Here is a 22,583-nt window from a genome sequence, read left to right as displayed (position 1 = left end):
CTGAGGGTCTTCAAGCTGGCGAAGTCCTGGCCCACTCTGAACATGCTGATAAAAATCATTGGTAACTCAGTGGGTGCCTTGGGAAACCTGACCTTGGTGCTGGCCATCATCGTGTTCATCTTTGCTGTGGTGGGCATGCAGCTCTTTGGCAAGAGCTACAAGGAATGCGTCTGCAAGATCAACGCGGACTGTGTGCTGCCCCGCTGGCACATGCACGATTTCTTCCACTCCTTCCTTATTGTCTTCCGCGTGCTGTGTGGGGAGTGGATTGAGACTATGTGGGATTGTATGGAAGTGGCAGGACAGGCCATGTGCTTGATTGTCTTCATGATGGTCATGGTCATCGGGAATTTGGTGGTCAGTAAATGATTTGCTTATTGTCTTAATGATTGCTTTGTGGGTGGGGAGGCAGTGGTGAGACCACAAGACTGCCACTGGGGACTCGTGTTCTATTCCAGGCTCTACCATGGACTTTGTGTGGCCTTGGGTATGAATCATTTAGGCCTCTAATTCTGGATGCCCAGCTTCAGAGACCATTGTGGCTCACGTTCAGACGTCTTGAGCAGCTGCAGCTCTCGTTGACTTGGGGATGCTTAGAGCATCTGAAAATCTGGCAGTAGGTTCCTAAAGTTGGGCACCCAAAGTTAAGCCCTGATCCTGCAAGGTTAAGCGTTTGCATGACTGCGGCCTTGCTGTAACTCCAGATTAGTCTGGATTTTAAACCCATGTAAGTGGGAGTAGAATTTGGTCCTCATTTACCCATTTGTAAAACTGGTATAGTAAATACATGTCTGCCTCATAGGACTGCTGTGGGGTTTAATTAAGTGTTTATAAAGTGCTTTGAGAGCTTGTGGTGAAAAAGGCCCTACTTTATGGAAGAAGAAAAACTTTAAATTTTGGATAAAAATCAGTTTTCACATCAATCATTCAAAAATGTGAATTTTCACATACTAGAGTGAAAACCCTGTTTCACGAAATTTCAGACAACTCCCCACTCCTTCTGATCTCAACCCCATTTTAAAATCACCCAAAACAAGATTGCAAATAATTTTTTGAACAATTTTGCACCACAGCCCTATGTTTAATATATGAGGTTGTATCCAGAATTACTTCCTAAACTCCCTATGAAGTAGGTAGGTAAAAGGATAAATTAGCCGACAAATGTCAGTTCATCCTGAAATCTCTGTGAATATTTAAATTGTTGGTGATGGCACTGTGACCTCAGAGTATTATTTTACTACTTTAACCCATTTATGCTCCAATCCAGCAAAGCATTTAAGCATTTGCTTAATTTTAAGCATGTGAATAATCCTATTGAATTTGATAAGACAGCTCCATGCTTAAATGCTTTGCAGGATCAAGACCTCATTAGGTGCCCACCACAAAAACATGCAGCTACTCTGTTATAAAAGCCAGTGGCACAAAATTATCAGTCAAAGGAGATTGACCCACACATGGTGTGATGGGCTAAAGGAATTTGACAAGAAGAAAACCCAGTTTTCCTGCTAAAACTAAATGATAGAGGGGAAGGAAGGGAAAGCAATGGAAGGGCCCCAAAGTCTTTTTAAAGTCTCTAAATCAAGATTGGAAAATTTCTTTCTAAAAACTGTGGTCTAGCTCAATCATAAAATGTAGGCTGGATGAAGATCGGAGGGGGGTGAAATTGCATGGCCTGTTATGCAGGAGGTCAGACAAGATGGCCATGATGATCCCTTGCTTTAAATTCTATGGAAAAGTTGATGGGGGTGGGAGGAAAGACCAAGGACAGACCAGTGGAAACACTCATCATGCCAGCAAGAGACTCCTTGTGGACTTCCCTGCAAGGACTTGTGCCAGCAGGACCAGCGCTACCATTTAGGTGACCTAGGCAATGGCCTGGGGCGCCAGAATTTGGGGGGAGGGGCGCTATTTTGCCTGGGGGGGCGGCATGTGGGTCCGGTGGACCTACCGCAGTCATGCCGGCAGACGGTCCGCTGCTGGAAAGGCTCCGGTGGAGCTGCCTCAGTCATTTCGGCGGACGGTGCGCTAGTCTAAAGGCTCCAGGGGACCAACCACAGTCATGCCTGCGGCAGGTCCACCGGAGCCTTTAGACCAGCTGACCGCCCGCTGGCATCACTGCGGCAGCTCCACCGGAGCCTTTAGACCAGCTGACCGCCCGCTGGCATCACTGCGGCAGCTCCACCGGAGCCTTTCCAGCAGCGGACCATCCACCGGCATGACTGCGGTAGGTCCACTGGACCTGTGGGGGGCGGCGAAATGGCTGTCTGCCTAGGGCGTCAGAAACCCTGGCGCCGTTCCTGTGTGCCAGCAAAGGGTCTTGACAGAGAAAGTCCTCTTCTTTGCTTTTGGAAATAGACACGGGCAGAGACTTAGGCTAAGGCAGTGACTGATCAAGTGCTGTGTTTGAGATGGGACTGAACCACAATGCTAGATCTAAATCTCTTGGAACTTGGCAACTCAGGGCCCATCCCTAACTTTTATACCTTGAACGCCAGTTCTGCAGTGAGTTGTGTGCGGGGCTACCCTGCGCATGTACCGAGTGTCACTGATTCCAAGGGGGTGCGTGCTGCCGAGGGCTCCCATGCACAGAGCTATTGCAGGATTGGGGCCTTGGTATTTTAAGTTCTGGATTTGTCAGTAGATTTATTGGGTACCAGCATTGGTTTACGGTTTAGCTCCCATTAGTGTCAATGGCTCAGGTGACTAAATGCTCATATGTAGCTTTGCCATAGTATGTTGGCACAATGTCAGAGCTCTGCCAAACATGACCTCTTTTCTCTTTCAGGTGTTGAACCTGTTCTTGGCCTTGCTGCTGAGCTCTTTCAGTGCAGATAACTTAGCAGCGACAGATGATGATGGGGAGATGAACAACCTGCAAATAGCAGTCATTCGCATCAAGCGGGGAATTGCCTGGATCAAGGCGAAAGCACATGAGTTCATGCAAGCGCATTTCAAGCAGAGAGAGGCGGATGAGGTCAAACCCTTGGACGAGTTGTATGAAAAGAAGGTGAACTGCATTGCTAACCACACAGGGGCTGATATCAACAGGGACATTGATTATCAAAAGAATGGCAATGGCACCACCAGTGGCATTGGGAGCAGTGTGGAGAAATACATCATAGATGAAGACCACATGTCCTTTATCAATAACCCCAATCTCACGGTTCGGGTACCCATTGCCGTGGGTGAGTCAGACTTCGAAAATCTCAACACAGAAGACTTCAGCAGTGATACAGATCCCAATGGCAGCAAGGAGGTAGGATGGATGCTCAATATTTGCATTAACCACATGCTCATTTCACAGCTACAGATAACTTTTGCTGAGAGAGAAGCATTGCAAGAGAAGGAAGGCTGGTCTCATGGCTCAGGCACAGGATTTAGCAGCTGGGGAGTCTGAATTCTGTTCCCTGCTTTTGTTGTTAGTTTGTACTGTGATAATGCCTAGGAGCTCCAGTCATAGATCAGGACCCCAGTGTGCTAATCCCCATAGAAACACAAAACAAAAAGGCAGTCCCTGCCCCAAGGGATTTACAACCCCAAGTATAAGATGTGAGGCAACAAGTAGATGCTGACAGACAGCTCTTCCACAGATTGTTCCAGTGCGATCTTGGGCAAGGGGGGCATAATTCATTATAGTACAGGGGTCTATAGAAGTTCTGTTAAGTTGGGCAGAGTAGAAGACAGTCCCTGCCTTAAGGAGTTTACAGTCTAATCTCTGTATTGCACTCTCCTCCTCTATAGAATATGCATAGCACTTAGAGTCAAACACCCAGCCATTATCAACATGTTTTTATTGTCCTATCAGTGTTGTGTTTCTCCTGGCCTTGCGGCTAAGATCAAGTGCAGTGTCAGTTTAACATTGGGTGTGTCACCTGCAGTGAATGAAATGAAGAAGGAAAAATTTGGCTACCGGGGACAGATCGCTTTCTGGCTGATGCATAGGACTCGGTGTAAAGGCATCTGGGTTATATTCTTGCCAGGGTCATAGATTTCCCTGTGATCTTAGGCAAGGAACAGTGCTTCTCTGCCTCAGTTTCCCTGTAATTAAATTGGGAGAATATCATCAGTTCACAGTAGATGGTGGTTAAGAATTCAATAACTACCTTCTGTAAAGTGGTTTGTGGTCCTAACATGGAAGATATCACACATGGCCTAAATGTTTATTGTTGTAATAATTGTCGTGTGTTAATGCACTGCCATTCAGTCACTATAATATTGCATTTTAAGGGGTAAAGATGGGTCTAAAATGTGATTCCCACCCCCAAAAAAGTGGCAAACGTTCAGATTTCATTCCCTATCTGCACTACAATCTTCAAGATTTTTAACTTGAAAACTGATGACTAAATATACTAATCAGAATGCCCACAGTTGGTGTCCCAGACCATCCTGGCAACAGCCAGGAAATAGATTTTCTTGAGACAGATATGGTGGGCAAGTGGTTAGTTTCCTCTGCTAAGGAGCTACGTCCCATGTAGACTTGCCATGAAATTTCATCTTTGGGTTTACCTGACTGAGGGGTTCTTTTTGTGTTAAAGAAACTGGATGATACCAGCTCTTCTGAGGGCAGCACCATTGATATAAAGCCAGAGGTAGAGGAAGTCCCTGTGGAGGCACCAGAAGAATATCTGGACCCAGATGCATGCTTCACAGAAGGTAAGTTAAGCACAGATGTAGATATGGGCCTCGGAGTTGGTGTTGTGACCCATATCTAGTGTAGGCTTAGCCTAGGGTTTAGATCTGGGGCTGGATCACAGCTAGGGATTCTTAAAGATCCCCAGTTCTGCGGGCATGAGTAAATTATAGTCACACTAAGGTTTTGCAGGATTTAGGCCTTTGGCGGCCAGCTGTTGTTGCCACGGTCCAGTTTGTTAAGAGCTAAGGAAGGTTCTACCTCAGTGAAAGTGGCTGGCACCAGGGATTTTGAAGGAAGAGAATTTCGGTTTTATTGCTGCTGCTGTGAAGATACTGATGGTCACAATGTTTGACAAAGCCATCATGAAGTCATACATGGCCACTGATTTGTTAGAATAATTCCCATAGCAAAGGTATTTTAAATGCTTTGAGGTGATTTTATCAGTGAGTTCTTTCTCTATTGCTTTCTGGTTAAGTGCGGCTCCCTCATTGAATATAATTATTTTAAACTGACTGATGTGAAGCGAGTCATTCAGATCCTACAGTGACAGGAATTAGTGTAAGGACCTGGAAGATGGGTGGATCTGTTGGATGGATACATTTTACTTTTAACTGAAATGCAGCCAGTTTAAGACTCTAGAGGAGCAAAGTCACTTATGCAAAGACCCTTCTGTTCTTACAATACCCTGTCCCCCCACCCCCCATAAACATCATCTCACACTCAATCCTTTTTGCGCTGCCCCCTCAATCCTTTTTGCGCTGCCCCCATGCAGGTTGTGTGCAGCGCTTTAAGTGCTGTCAGGTCAGTATTGAAGATGGGCTGGGCAAATCCTGGTGGACCTTGAGGAAGACCTGCTTTCTGATTGTGGAGCACAACTGGTTCGAGACTTTCATCATCTTCATGATCCTAATGAGCAGTGGAGCCCTGGTAAGTAGTTTTGGAAGTCTGTGAAGCCAAATAACATTATATTGGGGCTCTTCTCCTAGTGTACTGAAAGCTATTTCTGGGCGTTTTGGTGGGGAAAAGCCATCTCTCCATGGAAGTTGCGGAATGAAGGATAGACTTGTGATTTATTATTAATGATTTGTATTGCAATGGGCCCCTTTGTGCTAGGTGCTGTACAAAAACCTAGCGAGACGTGGTCCCTGACCTGAAGGTTTTCCAATCTAACTTAAAGTAAGATACAAAACTAGGAGCCTTGAAATCATGAGTTCTAATCCTTGCTTTGCCACAACTCAGTGAGTGACCGTTGGCAAAACCACTTCACCTCTCTGGGCCTTAATTTGCCCATTGCGCTGTAGGGATAGCGATACTTTCTTTAACATTCACAGAGCTCCTGGAGACCTTCAGATCGGAGGCACTGTGTGGGTGCAAACTGGGATGCACGGTTGTGATGTGGCAGCCATGTTTCTAGAGGCTGAAGTTCTCCTACTAGTGAAAGATCTCATCTAATTTTTTCCCAGATCTTTGATGCGAATCAGCTTCTTGGGTATTTAGTGGATTGTGCTATACAGTGAATGAAAAAATGCAGTACATTTCAGCAGCAAATTCTAGTACAACAGAATTCCTGTGCTTCTCCAATTCTCTTTAGTACCTTTGGCCAGAATGTTTAGAAGGTCTCTGCACCCAGAACTAGAGCCTGATTTTTTTTTTAAGTGCTTGGCTCCCATTTAGGCATCGAAATAAATGGAAAGATTTTCAGAAGGGCAGAGCACACTAGATGCATGTTGAGAGCTGAGCTGTTTTGAAAATCGGTAAGCATCACAATAGTAGACACTGGGTGCTGAGCACTTTTGAAAAACAGTCCCTCACTTAAGTGCCTAAAAGGAAGCTGAGTTCCTTTGAAAGTATGGCTCCATGGGCTTGTCTACACTGGACTACTTTGCACCAGTGCAAATGTACTGCATTGGTGTAAAAAATGACTTCCACTGGTGCAGCTTACCCTAGTTTAAATAAGCTGCAGGTTTGCTGCATATTCAGTGGCAAGTCTTATGCCATGACAAGTGGCATTTTATTATTTCCCAGGCCTTTGAGGATATTTACATAGAACAGAGAAAGACCATCCGGACTATGCTGGAGTATGCAGACAAGGTCTTCACCTACATTTTCATTCTGGAGATGTTGCTGAAATGGTGCGCCTATGGATTCGTCAAGTTCTTCACCAATGCCTGGTGCTGGCTGGATTTCCTCATTGTGGCTGTATGTATTTTCTGCTTCTGATCTCTGGCTGGGAAAAATAAACTTTACTTGGTGGGTGGAGAATGGGGGTGTAATGCTGTGCTCATGAAAAGGGTCCAGTAGATGATGTATCTCACTAGGAAGTGGGTGCAATCCCATATGTACAAAACTGGAGAAAGGACAGAACCATCTAGGCAAGCAGAGCTACTGGGGATTGTTATATACGACTGAGAAATTTCTACACCACAGGTCTTAACAGATACGTACAAAGGAAGGATTTCCATCCTCTGGCTCATGCTGTGTTAGCATTGCTCTTTCTGAAGGACCTATACATTGAGGAAGTTATAGAAAGAGTTCAGTAGAGTGTAAAGAATTTGTGCTACAAATGAACATACCTTTCCCTGGTTCCAGGTCATCTGAAGCAACATCTTCTATCTCCATAGTTTGTATGAGACACCAATGGGAGAGAGTCCAGCAGGTGGAATCTTTCAGTGCTGCCACCTGGTGACATCCATGCACACTCTGGATGTTGGTTGTTTGGGCCAATGGGTCTTTTCAAAGCTTTGTAGAACTCCAGGTACTTCCAATTCAAGTGAAGAAAAACCTTATCATGCAAGATAAAGTTTGTCTTTATTCCTCTTTGCCAAAGAGGATCCAGTACCCAGAAGAAAAGGGCTGATCCTCACATTGGAGATATGGACAGCAACTTGGTATAGGCTAGATGTAAGAGGATAGAAGGGGCAGACATTCGACATGGACACACTAGCATAGAGACCCGCGTAGAGAGAGCTGGTTGAAGGAATATACGGAAGGGGTAAAATGAGGAGGAGGAGAAGGGAAATGTGTTGTTTTCCATTCCGTAAATTATCTTGCTCATAAGTATTTAAAACACGATGAGTAACATTTTCAAAAGCACTTCTATGACTCAGGCTCCGAAGTGCCAGAGTCACTTATGAAATGGAATTTTAGGCTCCCATGTTTTGCAGGTGCTTCTGAAAATTTATCTGTATGCATTCAAAACATCCATCTGTGAGGCAGTGTCCTAGCTGAGGGCCCAGAGGACCTGCTGCACCAATCAGCACAGACGAATGATAGGCCTTTTCTCAGCTTAATATTCTTTCTGAGTCTCTTGCTGGGAGATGGAAAATTCTTCTTCGACTGATTGTTCACATCGATTCCAATCAGGGTGTGCATGCACCGTGTGCACAGTCATCAGAAAGTTTTCCCTTAGCAACTCCTGTTGAGTCAACTGTGGAGCCCCCTGGAGTGGTACCTTCATGGCGCTCAGTTTATAACCCTGTCATCCTGACCCACCCTTCAGTTCCTTCTGACCATCCATGATGGCCATTGGAACTGCGTTCACTTGCCTTGCAAGTGCTTCCTTTAGTTTTCTTCTTCAGTCCGTAGTTTCCTAATCAACATTGAGTGCACTAAGCCTTTCAGGGGGTACAAGAGTCTTGTAAAGGGCAAATATACTGGTCACTGGGTGAGTAGTTTTCTGTTCCCTGAGTGACCAGAGCAGGGGCTGCACTAGAGTAATCAGGAACTTGCTAGAGCCAATTAAGGCAGACAGGCTGATTAGAACACCTGCAACCAATCAAGGCAGGTTAATCAGGGCACCTGGGTTTAAAAAGGAGCTCACTCCAGTCAGGCGAGGGGGAGCCAGAGGAGAGGAAGTGTGTGGGCTGGTCTACACTACGGGGGAAATCGATCTTAGATACGCAACTTCAGTTACGTTAATAACATAGCTGAAGTTGAATATCTAAGATCGGATTACTCACCCGTCCTCACCGCGCGGGATCGATGTCCGCGGCTCTCCCTGTCGATTCTGCAACTCCGTTGGGGTTGGTGGAGTTCCGGAATCGATATAAGCGCGCTCGGGGATTGATATATCGCGTCTAGATGAGACGCAATATATTGATCCCCGAGCAATCGATTTTAACCCGCCGATACGGCGGTAGTCTAGACGTAGCCTGTGAGAGGAACTGGAAGCAAGAGGCACGAGCTGAGAGTGAGAGGCTGTGCTGCTGGAGGACTAAGGAGTACAAGCGTTATCAGACACCAGGAGGAAGGTCCTGTGGTGAGGATAAAGAAGGTGTTTGGAGGAGGCCATGGGGAAATAGCCCAGGGAGTTGTAGCTGACGTGCAGCTGTTACAGAAGGTACTATAGACAGCTGCAATCCACAGGGCCCTGGGCTGGAACCCGGAGTAGAGGGCAGGCCCGGGTTCCCCCCAAACCTCCCAACTCCTGATCAGGCACAGGAGGAGTTGACCCAGACTGGGGGGAAGATCACTGAGGTGAGCAAATCTGCCAGTAAGCTCAGGACCCACCAAGGTAGAGGAGGAACTTTGTCAAACCCTCCCAAACTGGATTGAGGAAAATGGTTGAGCAAGATTAAATAGTTTACATATACTTTAATAAGAAAAGGCCTGCAGTTAAGCTAGGTAGGAGCAAAATTGTAAAGGTAACTCTGTCCTCACGCTTCATAGTGTGAGCTAATTCCAGCTGGGGTCAGGAAGTACAGTATTGCACAATTGACAAATGCAGTACAGATTTGTTCACTTCTTTGAAAGCATCAGATCACTGCTAGAGTGAGGATGTTGAATTTACCGGTAAGGTAATTTCTACCGTATGTGGCGAAGAAGAGCAGTGGAAGTGTACATATTAGGGAGCTAAGTTTTCTGATTGCAAAGTGCTTTACTGAAGATTTCAGGCTTCACCTGGTATAGTAGTTGGGAAATGACACCTTTGTCTGCAAAAATCTGAAGAGTGAATTTGAATATGTTGGTGTTAAAAAGTAAGGTATTGAACCCTAACGTGGTCAACAAAATCTTCATTAAACATCCCATCCCATCCCACCTCTGCCAGACCAGATCCTTTTAAAGCCTCTAAAATGGCAGAAGTGGGATTTGAGTTGAATCTCGTGATGGGAACAATAACTAAAGCCATGTCTACATCTAAAATTTTGCAGCGCTGGTTGTTACAGCTGTATTAGTACAGCTGTATAGGGCCAGCGCTGCAGAGTGGCCACACTTACAGCAACCAGCGCTGCAAGTGGTGTTAGATGTGGCCACACTGCAGCGCTGTTGGGCGGCTTCAAGGGGGGTTCCGGGACGAGAGAGCAAACCGGGAAAGGAAACCAGCTTCGCCGCGGTTTGCTCTCTCGGTCCCGGAGCCACCCAGCAAACCGCAGGGAAGGAGACCTGCTTGCTCGGGGTTCCGGGACCGAGAGAGCAAACCACGGCGAAGCTGGTCTCCTTTCCCGGTTTGCTCTCTCGGTCCCGGAACCCCGAGCAAGCAGGTCTCCTTCCCTGCGGTTTGCTGGGTGGCTCCGGGACCAAGAGAGCAAACCGCGGCGTTCCCGGTTTGCTCTCTCGGTCCGGAACCCCGAGCAAGCAGGTCTCCTTCCCTGCGGTTTGCTGGCTGGCTCCGGGAACGCGAGAGCAAACCGCGGCGAAGCTGGTCTCCTTTCCCGGTTTGCTCTCTCGGTCCCGGAACCCCGAGCAAGCAGGTCTCCTTCCCTGCGGTTTGCTGGGTGGCTCCGGGACCGAGAGAGCAAACCGGGAAAGGAAACCAGCTTGATTACCAGAGGCTTCCTCCTTCCACGGAGGTCAAGAAAAGCGCTGGTAACTGTCTACATTGGATTACCAGCGCTGGATCACCAGCGCTGGATCCTCTACACCCGAGACAAAACGGGAGTACGGCCAGCGCTGCAAACAGGGAGTTGCAGCGCTGGTGGTGCCCTGCAGATGTGTACACCTTCAAAGTTGCAGCGCTGTAACTCCCTCACCAGCGCTGCAACTTTCTGATGTAGACAAGCCCTAAGAGGGAATAAGCATTTAAATCATAACAATGTTTTTGAATGTTCTTTTTCAGGTTTGGTAGCATTGGTAAATAACCCTTCTCATCTGATTCCTAAAGCTTACTGGGTATGCATGTGAAGAAAGAGTCTTTTTCTGGGTAATAATAATTAAGGCTTCTGCTTTTCAGTCCAGCAGGATTACTTTTGGCATGTACCAATGCCCACTAAACAGCCTGTTGAAGTTTCCAGTGAATTGAGTATATAATACTGAAAAATGCCATTGAAGGTTGAAATATCCTTTTGTAAGTTTCACTATTTCTTGTCTTATTCACAGTAGGGACCAGGGCATTAACTAAGGGTGAGGGGCTCAGTGGAGTCTTGGTTGTTTTGTACTTGAAATGCTTGAATTACTTCTGCATTCTACATTAGAGATTATCCTAGGTCCAGACACCCCAACCCATATCCTGAAGTTTGGATCTGAAACCCCTCACTTGGTCTTTGGGGATGAAGCAGGGCTGTAGATTTTTTTTTTATATATATGAGCAGTACACACAAGAGCTGCTCTGCTTTGGAGCCATTTCTAGCCTTCAGAGTAGCAGCCATGGAACACACAGACAGAAGATATTTATCCATACAGAGAACATGAAAAGGTGGAAGTACCCATACCAACTGTTAGAGGCCAATCAATTGAGATGAGCTATCATCAGCAGGAGAGAGAAGAAAAAACACCTTTGAAGTGATAATCGAGATGACCCATAGAGAGTGTGAGGATATTTTAACATGGGGAAATAGATTCAATTAGTGTAATGACCCAACCATTCCCAGTCTCTGTTCAAACCTAAGTTAATTGTATCTAATTTGCATATGAATTCATGTTCAGCGGTCTCTCTTTGGAGTCTGTTTTTGACTTTTTTTTGGTTGCAAAATTGCCACCTTCAAGTCTGTCACTGAGTGGTTAGAGAGGCTGAAGTGTTCTCCCAGTGCTTTTTGAATGTTACGATTCCTGATCTCAGATTTGTGACCATTTATTCTTTTGCGCAGAGACTGTCCGGTTTGGCCAATTTACATGGCAGAGGGGCATTGCTGGCACATGACGGCATGATGACATGCCAGTGTGATATAAGAGTACCGAAGGGTACATGGACAAACATTTAAAAATGTCCCCTCCTGCCCACTGCTGTGAACCAGCTGGTGGTGGTCAAATCTGAAGAGGGCAAAAGCAGGAATCCTATGCATGAGCAGTAAAATGAGATTGAATCTTCATCCTACAAGTGTCAGCAATCCCACTTCCTCCATGTCCACCTACAAACGCCTCAGGCAGCTCCTCCCACAGATCAGTTCAAATGTATGTCCACACACCACTCTCATTTCGGGGCGTATCTGAAACACTGAACTGCACCTGCTTTTTCCGAGATACCAAAGATCCTGATGCCCCCCCCCTCTCTCCAAAAAAAAAGTGGTCAGTGGCTGAGATTGCTACATTCTTTTCTTGTTTTAGTCTGAGATTCCTTTACTCCTAAATCCCTTAGCCCTGGTGTCCATCTCCCTGTACCTGACCCTCAAGCTCAAATCTATGTGACTATGGTGGGGGAAGGGGAAAATAATGTGTCTCATACTGGGCACAGTTACTATTCTGGATAGCTGTGATAGACAGTGACTATGTAACCCCCAGGTCCATGTATTTTATGTCCCCTTCTATCCCTGATCTGTTACGGCCCCCAGTCTGACTCTTCACATCAGGATGTACGTACTCATGGTTTCAGTTCTGATGGTCTCTGGTTCAAGCCACTGCTTTTCAAGCAAGAAGACAGCTGTCATAAATATGACAGAGGCTACATCTACACAGCAACCCCCTCCTGTCCCCACCTCTCCACAGCAGCAAGTCTCAGAGCCCAGGTTAACTGACTCAGGCTTGTAGGGCTTGTGTTGCAAGGCTAAAACCAGCAGTCTAGATTTTTAGGCTTGGGCTGGAGCTAGGCTTCCGAGACCCTCAACCCTCCAGGGTTTCAAAGCCCGGGTTCTAGCCTGAACATCTACCCTGCTATTTTTAGGCTTACGTCAAGAGGCCCTCCCACCTCCCCAAGTCAGTTGACCTAGGCTCTGAGAGTCGCTGCTGTGGTTATTCGCCATGTTGATGTACTCAGAGAGACTTGAATCAATAGCCCAGACCAAAGCATCCCTGAATATTGGTGCAATAGAAATCTGGTCCTGAATTTGGTTCTTAGAGCCCATTTCTAGAATGAACTGCCACCATCCTTGCAGTTCATTTACTGCTCAATGCCTCAGTTTCCCCATGTTTTAAAGGAGGATAAAAATTCACTGTTAGGAACTGTGTCCTGTTATGAGGATTAACTACCTAATGATTGATAAGGAAAATCGCTATGTAAGAGCTCAGTTATTTCATGATACATAATGATCAACTGACATTTTTAAATGGTTCAGATCAGGGGTCAGCAACTTTTCAGGAGTGGTGTGCCAAGTCTTCATTTATTCACTCTAATATAAAGTTTCACATGCCAGTTATACATTTTAACATTTTTAGAAAGTCTCTTTCTATAAGTCTGTAATATACAACTAAACTATTGTTGTGTGTAAAGTAAATAATGTTTTAAAAATGCTTAAGAAGCTTCATTTAAAATTAAATTAAAACGAAGAGCCCCCCGGACCAGTGGCCAGGACCCGGGCAGCATGAGCGCCACTGAAAATCAGCTTGCCGGCTGCCTTTTGGCACGCGTGCCATAGGTTGCCTACTCCTGGTTTAGATACTTGCCCTTATGTGTTTCTGTAGTGTGACAATGGTTGATTTTAAATCACAAGCGCTTTCATGGGAGGCGGATGAATGTGTTGATGGTGAAGGACAGTTATTATACAGGACCCTATCCACATCCCGGTGTCATCAACAGGAGTCTTTCCAGTGACTTAAATGGAAATTGGATCACACCTGTACAGCCACTAAGTGTACATGGTACTTTACGGGCAGAAGGTCCCTTTAAATTCACAAGATAAGGACCCAGTCCTGCAAGAGGCTTAGTTACCCTCAGCACCTCTTGAGGACATTCCGTAGCTCATAGTAATGGATCCTAAGTTATATTCTAAGATATGATCTTTAACCAAAAAAAAGATGGCTTTGGGGTTAAGGCAGAGTACAGTGGACTTAGGACATCTAGATTCTATCCCCAGCTCTATCATAGACCCACTGTGTGACTCTGAGCAAGTCATATCGTCATTCTGTGCCTCAGTTTCCCCATTTGTAAAATGGGGGTAATTATACTAATCTTCTCTCAAAGCAGGTTGTGATGCTCATTGATAATTAAGCTCTGCATCCTTTGAAAATCTTTGTATGGAGGTGCTAGAGAAGTGCTCTGTATTAGTAGAACCAAAAAGTCTGAGATATAAAAGTGATACAAATTTGAAACTGCGTGCTTTAAAGCCAAGGATGTTCAGAATTTTATGATACCAATCCATCCCCCAAACTATTCTTATTCTTTTGATATAAATAATAAAACCTTACTCTGTTTTTCAATGGTCACTGCTGTAGAAAGAACACCAGAAATGAGTGAGGTGACTGCTATTTGAATAAGCTAAGCAGGGCAGTTTGTGCAGTGTGTGTATTTATCTGTATTCTTTCTCATAGGTACCTTTAAATTTTGTCTGGCTTAATTTAATGGGAGCTGCTTGGACCCTGCAGACAATAAAAGGGCGAGGGTAAGGTTCTTGTCATCCGTTTGGGCTCCTCCTTCCAACAGACCCTGTTTCCGTCTGTGTCTCTGCCTCTCTCTCACTTATTTTTTCCCCTTTGTTTTTTTCTTATGCCTCTCTCAACCGCATTATTCCCTTTCAGGTCGTTTCAGTCAAGTGAAGTAGGCAGCTGGTGTCATGTCTTCGGTATTTATCTTTGGGGAACCCAGACCTGCAGTCTGGGCTGGGCAATCAGTGCTAGGGGATTCGTTCTAACAGTTTGGAACCTTTTTTCTTTTTTTTTCTTTTTCTTTTTGTTTTCTGTGTAGGTCTCTTTAGTCAGCCTTGTAGCTAATGCCCTGGGCTACTCGGAACTAGGTGCCATAAAGTCCCTTAGGACACTAAGAGCTTTGAGGCCTTTAAGAGCGTTGTCCCGATTTGAGGGGATGAGGGTAAGATGTCATTAGCAGCTGATCCTTCTGCATGCCTGTGGAGTGGGTTTTTTAAAGCATGCTAGAACTGATCAAACTGGTGGAAAGATAATTCCAGACAGAATCATGATGCAGCTGCTAACTTGATCACACACCCCTGTTTATGTCCCCTTACCCTGCCCTCTGCTGCACACTCCCCTTTTAAAGAAAGGAGATGCATTTAGCTGCCTCATTACATTAATTATTGGCCCAAACCACATGCCATTCGTAGAACATGTTCAACACTTGGCTGTTCTCATTTGGCCTGGCTTATACCTCTAGCATCCGAGGGGGCTTCTCAGCTGTAACTTTTTTTTATCTAGGGAGAATCACCAGGTGCAAAGAAGCAGAATTTGAACCACGTCAAATATCTCCCCCCTCTCTCCCCCAAGTTGTTGGCCACAGTGGAGCTGGTGGGATTTAATTAAAGGAGAATTTAAAGGGTTTATAAAAAAAAATCTAATGTATTCAAGTCAGTAAAAAGCTGCTTCTCCTTCTTGGATAACTCAGGCTTTTCATCCCTGCAGGAAGGAAATGGGGGAGAGCTCAACTGTTTCAAAAAACCTTTTGGTTTAATTCCTCTTGTTGCACCTTGTTGTTCTCAATCCAGTCTGGCGGTGACTGGAAGCCTTGTCTGATAGTGAAGCTTTCCTTTCCACTCCCTCCCTTTTACCATGCTTTTATGGTACCCGGTCCTGTCACTGTGATATTAGCAACAAAGCACAAGCAAAGCACTGAACTTAACAAGCTTTCCTGAAATTGTTAGATGGTACCAATGTCATGGGGATTCCATTTGAAATGATTGCAGTGTCTTGTTACTTTGCCACTGATTTTATATTTTGGTGCTTTCCCCCCGCCTTTTGTATCGAAATAATCAAGTGCAAAAAAATCCAACAAAACATACCTTTCTGTAGGTAAAGGGTATGTTCATTGTTGCTGTTGTGAACAATATTAATTTAGGTCTATTGCACTAAAGAGCAAGAAAATGCACCCTTAAAGTTAAAGATACCATATTAAAAATGGAATAAAACAGCTGGGAGATCATACTAATCTCTAAGTTACTTCAGGAGTAACTCCGTTGGTGTCAGTGGAATTACACTGGTGTAATTTAGAGCAAACTAATGGCCTAAGGCAGATAATAACCTGTTAAAGGAATTCCCAAATAGATCTCTAGGGCATGACATAAACTACAATATCTATAAAGAGAATCGAGTGGAAGCAATAGTCTGTACTGAGAGTAGTAATTGTACAGTCACTGTTGGCTACATACACTAACCTCAAGTCAGCTACACAACATGGCCATATCAGAGTTGTGTAGAAAGCGCTAGTGAGGCCTTAACTGTGCAGAAATGATCCTGACGAGGCTAATTCTGTAAAAATCTTTCAGCAAATTTCTTCAATAGCACAGTCAGAGTACATCCCCTGAAATGCTAGTCCTGCTCATCCGCTCTCAGAACCACAGTTGCAGTTTTGTTATAGTGGAACAAATTTTGTGTTGATTTAAAATAATTTAAATAGCTGAAGTGGAATTCTGAAGAGTCCCTTTTCCCAATGCCAAAAAAATTATAATTGTTTCATGCAGTTCATGAGTGTTGGCAAATACAGCAAACTCAATGGTTAAATTCACCCCATGGCCACTTATATCTCATTTATTCTCAAATGTGAGGGCTTAGTGGACATAAGCTGTGTGCTGGCATTCTGTACAGGAGCACATTTTACCCTAAGTGCTTGAAGAGGCAGCAGTATCTTGTTGCTGGAACTAGATCTAGGGAGCTGTGATTCTGCCTCTGATTTGTGAGTGACTTTGGGCAAGTCACTTAGCCCCTTTGTACAGGGCACAGAGAGGTTAATAATACTTCACTAGGGTGTTGAGAAGTTTAACTACTGTTTGTAAAGTGCTTCGAGATCCTTAGATGTAAGGCATTATACAAGTGCACGGTATTAATATGAAGTATCGTTACTGGAAATGGCCTTTATCTGCTAAAACAGATTTCAGGTATTGACGATGTGTGTTTTTATCTTAACTTTTAGATGCTCATAGGACATTCGCCTGAACTGACACTATTGGAAAAATGAGTAACCTTTCCGCACTAAAATCCTGGCTCCATTGACATTAATGACAAAACTCCCATTGACTTCAGTGGGGCCAGAATGTCACCTTAGCTTGGTCTACAACTTGATACTGTTAACATCATTTGGGTCATAATAAAAGGTGTGAATTAAATATCTATATCCGCAAAGCTACAGACTTAGTATTTCTAGAAGGATAGCCTTTAACTTCGATTCCTGGCTGAGATTCTTGTAAAAAAGTGTGATTGTATGATTAAGACTTAAAATCCAGGTTGAGCGAAGATGGCTTGTGTGACCTCTATGCTAAATACAAACAGGGTTGATTCCTCCCTGGGGCTATAATAATCTGCTTTGGTGGAGGGCTTTTTCCCCCTTGCCAGTAGGGCTTTTAGTTTAATGCTAAACAGTGGCTTACAAACTACATAGCACAATCAGAAAGGGTGAAATTTGTTCCAGTGGCGCAAAGCCAGAGTGATCAGGCCTTGTTCATATGGAGTCCGGCAAAGTTAGGTGTCTAGAACCCCCCCCCCACACACACAGCTGTTTCTCCAGCCCACGGGTCCCCAGGACTCCACACTTTTGTGTACACTTCTCCCACAATGAACAAATGTAGAGTTTGTGTGGTATGAAGGATCCTTCTGCACTAAGATGAATTTCATCCAGATAGAACCAATTTGCCCCCTACTGCAACATCAATACAACGTTAATTTTTTTTGTCATTAGGACACACGTTCTTTTGTTGTTAAAGTTTAATGCTAAAAAGTGGTTTATATAACGATATAAGATGGTCACAGAGACCAGTATAATCAGAGAGAAAAAAGAACTAGTATAAAGTCCATAGATAATAAATGGCATTTTAAAAAATAAATGTAAATCATGCTGGAGAGAATGATCCTCTCACCCCCCTGGAGATTTGAATTGTATCTGGTGTAGAATCGAGAGATTCACACGCACTTAACATTGGGAAACTATTTCACTTCAGCAAAATTGATACAAAGGGATTAACTGTAACTGTGCTACTTTGTAACCACCTCCATTCTTTTTTTATTCTGACTTTGAGATAAGTGTACCAAAACAATCCCTCCAACCCCAAGGACAGTAATTTGAAATGCCTTTGCAAAGGAAACAGTACAAGTAGTTCTTTGCTTTTCTCTACTCCATAGTAATCTGCATTTTAAAGAGCTTGCTCTGCTCTTAAATTATTCAGGAAGTATGACAGTAATGCTGTGAAACATGCATGCACATTTGTCAATTGCCAATGCACAGTCTGCACACAAAAGCCATGTTCCCTCTCTCAGATTTTTTGAAAGTTGGTTATGGTTGTAATGACCAATTTAAACAGTGTAAGTTGATTCCATTTATTCAGGTAAATGATTACAGGAAGAGAGAGCATTTGTCCAGTCAGCATACTTACTCTACAACTAGTCGGGGGCATATCAGCATGCTAATATCTGAATAGTTTTAAAATATGGTAGGTGATCACTGTGGTGTGTGCACTTAAGAATGGAGTGGAAGAAAGGGGAGTAGGTAATTGGAAGGAAAGGTGTTGTGTATTTAGCATATATTTAAAGGGCCTGATGCTGATCTCATACCCATGTAAGTCAGTGGATTTATGCTGGCGTTAAACTGATTAGTGATTAGTCTCAACCCCTGTTAATCATTGCAGGGAAAACTTCATTCAGCAGAAGAACATCTGTATTTAACCCTTTAGCTGCCACATTGCCAAGTTGATGGGGCATCTATAATAGCTAAAATAGCATCCTGGTCAATTATTATGCTGAATTTAAATTATCTCTAGATTTTGTATTAAGTTATTCAGGGCTAGAGATGGGGCCAAGCCAGGAAGTTTGGAGTTGGGTCTAAATTTCTGGGATGCAGCTCCAAGATTCTGGTTTCAGTCCATCTCTTTTTAGGACCAGTATAATTTTCAGTGAGCATTTATAGGGAAATCCCATTGGGTTACAGATGGAATCACTTGAGTCAGCATGAAACTCGACTAAATCACTACTAATTATTGTTACATAAAACCTTTAAACATGAAATAATGAAGCAGAAAGCGACGAGTTTGAGAGTCTGATTTAGACATGCCTCACCAGGGAGGTTAGCGTTCCACCATTTGTGACTGCTGAGACGCTTTGGCATTTTGCATGAAATAACTGGTAGAAGGGACTGGGATCATTCAATATCTTAATTCCCCTAAGTGATAGTAAGAGCATCCCAGGAGGGTGAATCACTGGCTTAATTTATCTGTTTTGTAGGGGAGGACTAAGGGCTGGCATAGTGACTATTTACTACCTAGGATGTTTTCATTAACAGTGACTTGTTTTGAGGAACAGCTGTGATCTAGTGGTTTAAGGAAGAGCTGAGACTTGGGTTCTGTACCTGGCTCTGACACCTCTATTTTGGGTGGGGAAACTGAGGCCCAGAAAGGCTAAATGACTTGCACAGGGTCAAGGCAGCCAGTTGGTGGCAGAGTCAGGAACAGAAGATCTGATTGCCAGTTCTGTGCTTAGGCCACCATCACCATTTCAGTGATAATGAAAATGCCTTAGGTAGCAAAGAGTCACTGCAACTCCCACCCCAATTGCCTTCCTGACTCTTTGTAAAGTACCTTGAGACCTGTCTGAAAAGTGCTATGAGGAGTCCACATTGTTATTAATTATCATATATTTATTGTTTATACCCTGAATTACAGAATGCCTGAAACCAGTGTGTTTACATAGAACTTTGATTAGTGTTCCTCTTTTGACACTAGACAGAAGAGATGAAACAATTTAAAAATTTAATTTACTAAAGGAACCTAAAATAGGAGAATTGTAATAAAAGATTTAATAACCCACTGCCCTGGCTACATTAAAAGCATGAGAGCTTAAATTCTGCCATGTGTTTATCAGGAGAGGGCTTGGGGAAACACCGCTCTAAATTCCTGAAAGACTCAAATTAGGAAATGGTTAAAGAGATGAGCTGTGACCAAACAGCACACCACTTCCTGTCTTATTTGCTGCCATTTGGAGAAGGGAATATGGCTTTTCTTTCTTCTTGAGCCTGCAAACCTGCATGCTCAGCTATTTGCCTGAGACAACGTGGTCGCCTTGCTTAGTCACAAATATTATCTTGATGTTTACACTGACTCATGGCTTAGAGAGCAATTTTAGGGCTCGATCCTGCTCTCATTGAAGTCAATGGCTCAGAATTCCCCACTGACCTCACTGGGAGCAGGAAGCGGGCCTGTAAGTGACCACAGCCTTGTTTTAAAGTGGGGAATGGCCACAAGGGCCACTGGCTGATAAATTCCTCCAAATCCATGAGCAATGATATCTTTGGACCTGGCTTTGAGCAATTAGTCAGGTAGGAGTCTATTGATTATTGTGACGAGTTTGAGCTCAGCCTCACTCAGTAACATCATTTTTTCCCCTTTGACAATAAAAATTATTTACAAGTAATTCTTGTACACATGCACGCACAAACACACACCCACGAAAAACCAAAGCCAAAGTCAGCCGATCCAAAAAGAACTCGCCCTGTTTTTAAAATAAACAGGATCTCAACAGATGAACATAAGAACAGCCATACTGGGTCAGACCAATCGTCCATCTAGCCCAGTATCCAGTGGGCTTCTAAACAGAACCTTTAGCCACTTGGAATAAATTCACTGCAAACTCTAGTCTAGACTAAAAGCCACGGACCTATCAGTGGCCTCACCTCCTATTCCCCCCGAAAAACAGCTGTATTGATGCTTGCTGCCTACTGTCTTCTGTTTTATACTAAAACTTTCTCCCGCCCCTTCCAACATAGGTGGTTGTCAACGCCCTGGTTGGTGCTATCCCTTCCATTATGAATGTGTTGTTGGTCTGCCTTATCTTCTGGCTGATTTTCAGCATTATGGGGGTTAACCTGTTTGCTGGGAAATACCATTACTGCTTTAATGAGACATCCGAGGAGCGCTTCGAAATAAAGAGAGTTAACAACAGGACTGATTGTGAAGCACTGATGCCACCCAACTCCACTGAGATCCGATGGAAGAATGTGAAAATTAACTTTGACAATGTTGGGGCAGGATACCTGGCTCTTCTCCAAGTTGTAAGTTTTGCCTTCCCCGCCTCCCAGCCCTAAGTAGATGTTAGATCTTTTAACAGACCATCTCCATTTCTGGGTTTTTCCCTCTTATGCCCCAATTCAACACTCCCGTTGACTTGAATGTGCATTGGATCAGGCCATTGAGCCTCATTTTGACATAAGTTGCGCATTCGGCCCTGCCTAGAGTGCCTCTAACCCTGTATTCCCAGAGAGCTCTATCCAGTCTATTTTAAAAAAAACACTTTTTAATTATGCAATTTTTAAGACCCCACCAAACCCTGGATTTAATGAGACAACAATAAAATGTCTTTTAAAAATGTATATGAAGCTCTCCACTTCATGAGAAAAAGGCAGATTTAAATAAATTACCCATAAAAATCACAGATGTGCAACAGGTGGAATTAAATAGTGCATTATAAAGGGAAAGCAAGAGATTAAGTGAGACCTCTCCTCATGCAGTTCTGTACCACACATCTAATCTATCCAGGCTCATTTCAGATTACTTCCCTCTAAAAGAATGTGTGGTTTTCTTCACTAGGCTACTTTCAAGGGCTGGATGGATATCATGTATGCAGCGGTAGATTCCAGAAAGGTAAAGCACGTTCCCCACCACCTCTCTTCCAGAATTCCACTTCTTATTCTTAAGTTGTGTTTGTTGTTTTTATTTATTTGCTGTAGTGATCATTAGGTTGCATTTCCTGCGGTTACAGCATTGTTATCCATTAAAGGATGTATCTGCATGGTGCCAGGGTGGAGTAAACACCAATATTTTCTTTTTTATTAGCGTCAAGTAAAATGGAATTTGGAATTTAAAAAACTTTTTTTCAGTCAGTGATGGAACTCCAAATGTGCTGTCCTCAGAACCAGAAAATGAAACTCACTATAAAAGGAAACAGGAGAAAATGACTAGTCTGATTTCACTGTTTCATGTTAAGTGAGAGACAAAAAGGCAAACAGCATGAGTTGGGGATGGGGGGATAGTTAAACAGTTTTTGTTTTCACTGTGTTCTCATCTGAGGTTCTTACTATTTTTAAATGCAAGATTTTAACCTTTACAGTGTGTGTTCCTGCCTTGCTTTTATGGTTCCTCTCTGATTTGCAAATCACTATATATTTTATGGGCCTGATTTTACAGAAGTGCTGTGTACCCAAAACTCCAGTTGAAGTTGATGGGAGCTGTGAGTGTGTCACACTTCCAAAAATCAGGCTTTTTCAGTTTATTAATGATTTGAAGGTTGGTAATCAGGTTCATTTAAGAAGTTTGTGTATTACCATCAAAATGTTCTCCAGTTGCACTGAAGTGGGATTTAGGCCAGTGTTCTCTCCCAGGTCACTGGAAGCTCCTTAAATCAAGAAAGATACTGAGGCTCCATAGTGAAATACGTAACTGAGTCAGAGCTGTGACTAACCCTTCCCCCAAGTCCTTTCTCAGTAGGCACTGGCTTCAGTGTATAAATGGGGGTGGGTTCTCTGATGGCATTTTCTTGGTTGCTCCAAAGCCCTAGTTAGAAATCTGCAAGAGAGGGCTCCAGGGCTTAATTATAGAACCTATGTTGGGAAGGAGATAGCTCAGGGTTGGTAAAAGATTTACAGATGCTTTCTCCTCTAGGTAACCAGCTCAAATCTGGCCCGGATTGGTTGTGATCATAAATTCATCCTATCTGATGGCTATTT

At 43.8% G+C, this 22,583-nt stretch overlaps 1 protein-coding gene across 4 annotated transcripts in view; it reads left to right on the top strand.

Moving 5' to 3' along the window:
• SCN8A (sodium voltage-gated channel alpha subunit 8) overlaps positions 1–22,583 on the top strand; it is a 129,974-nt gene that overhangs the window by 95,117 nt on the left and 12,274 nt on the right. For all 4 annotated transcript variants that reach the window (XM_030554892.1, XM_030554893.1, XM_030554894.1 and 1 more), the window contains 8 exons: positions 1–357; positions 2,786–3,256; positions 4,536–4,653; positions 5,406–5,560; positions 6,659–6,832; positions 14,622–14,744; positions 20,628–20,912; positions 21,448–21,501. In XM_030554892.1, coding sequence (XP_030410752.1) covers positions 1–357; positions 2,786–3,256; positions 4,536–4,653; positions 5,406–5,560; positions 6,659–6,832; positions 14,622–14,744; positions 20,628–20,912; positions 21,448–21,501 — 1,737 coding nt within the window. The remainder of the gene's footprint in view (positions 358–2,785; positions 3,257–4,535; positions 4,654–5,405; positions 5,561–6,658; positions 6,833–14,621; positions 14,745–20,627; positions 20,913–21,447; positions 21,502–22,583) is intronic.

Source organism: Gopherus evgoodei, chromosome 3 (genome assembly GCF_007399415.2).
Source record: "Gopherus evgoodei ecotype Sinaloan lineage chromosome 3, rGopEvg1_v1.p, whole genome shotgun sequence".
NCBI lineage: Eukaryota > Metazoa > Chordata > Testudines > Testudinidae > Gopherus > Gopherus evgoodei.
The sequence above is the reverse complement of the archived record's forward strand: the minus strand, read 5'-3'. Positions and strand labels throughout refer to the sequence as shown.